Source organism: Plasmodium reichenowi, assembly GCF_001601855.1.
Source record: "Plasmodium reichenowi strain SY57 chromosome Unknown, whole genome shotgun sequence".
NCBI lineage: Eukaryota > Apicomplexa > Aconoidasida > Haemosporida > Plasmodiidae > Plasmodium > Plasmodium reichenowi.
Window position 1 is genome coordinate 1 of NW_017962483.1, and position 1,013 is coordinate 1,013.

Sequence of the window (1,013 nt, forward strand, 5' to 3'; positions counted from 1 at the left end):
TTTATTTCATAAAAATGATGAAAACTATTACTTTATATATGTGGTATATACTCATAACAACTATTGTTCTACACATTTTTATGTTATTTACAACATAAAAAACAAGTTGTTTTGCAGCTATCGTTTTACTTGTTATGTATTTTTATAAAAATAAAATTTTATTGTTATTTATGATGACATAAGATTAAATTTTATTATAAATTAAAATTCTAAATTATAAAAAATGTAATATATTTTGATATATAATATTTTTAATTTTAATTTTTTTTTTTTTTTTTTTTGTAACGCAAAAATTATTGAGGCAAAAATGAGCATGTATATTTTTATAATGGAAGCTAATTTTTGTATGATTTAAAAAATATAATAATATTTTATATTAAGTATATTTTATAAACAAAAAAACACATATAATAAATTAATGTATATTATGTTCTTTTATTAGTTATAATTTTTATCATAAAATAATATAAGTATCACAATAAAAATGAAAGTCCATTATATTAATATATTGCTGTTTGCTCTTCCATTAAATGTATTGGTAAAATTATGTCATGTATGAATCAAATATTCATAAATATGATTATAATATATATATATATATTTATTACGATACCATTTATATAATTATTATATATTTATATCCTTATAAGTTATATATAGCCACGATATACATATTTATAACAAACATATATAATCATAAACAACTAATTATAACATACATATATATACACTTTTCTTTATAGGTGAATAATCAAAGGAACCATAAAAGCACCACACCACATACACCAAGTCCTATACCAACTACCAGGTTATTATGCGAATGCGAATTATATATGCCTAATTATGGGAATGACCCACAAATGAAAGAAGTGATAAATAATTTCAATAAACAGACACAACAGAGGTTTCATGAATATGACGACCGTATGAAAACTGCACGCCAAAAATGTAAAGATAAATGCGATAAAGAAATCCAAAAAATTATATTAAAAGATAAATTAGAAAAAGAATTA

At 19.7% G+C, this 1,013-nt stretch overlaps 1 protein-coding gene across 1 annotated transcript; it reads left to right on the forward strand.

Moving 5' to 3' along the window:
• Positions 1 to 484: 484 nt before the first annotated feature.
• Positions 485 to 1,013, forward strand: PRSY57_0027000 (rifin; the record flags this gene model as incomplete). Its single annotated transcript, XM_020114327.1, has 2 exons — positions 485 to 553; positions 744 to 1,013. Coding segments are annotated over 2 exons (339 nt in total), but the record flags the coding sequence as incomplete, so codon positions are not given.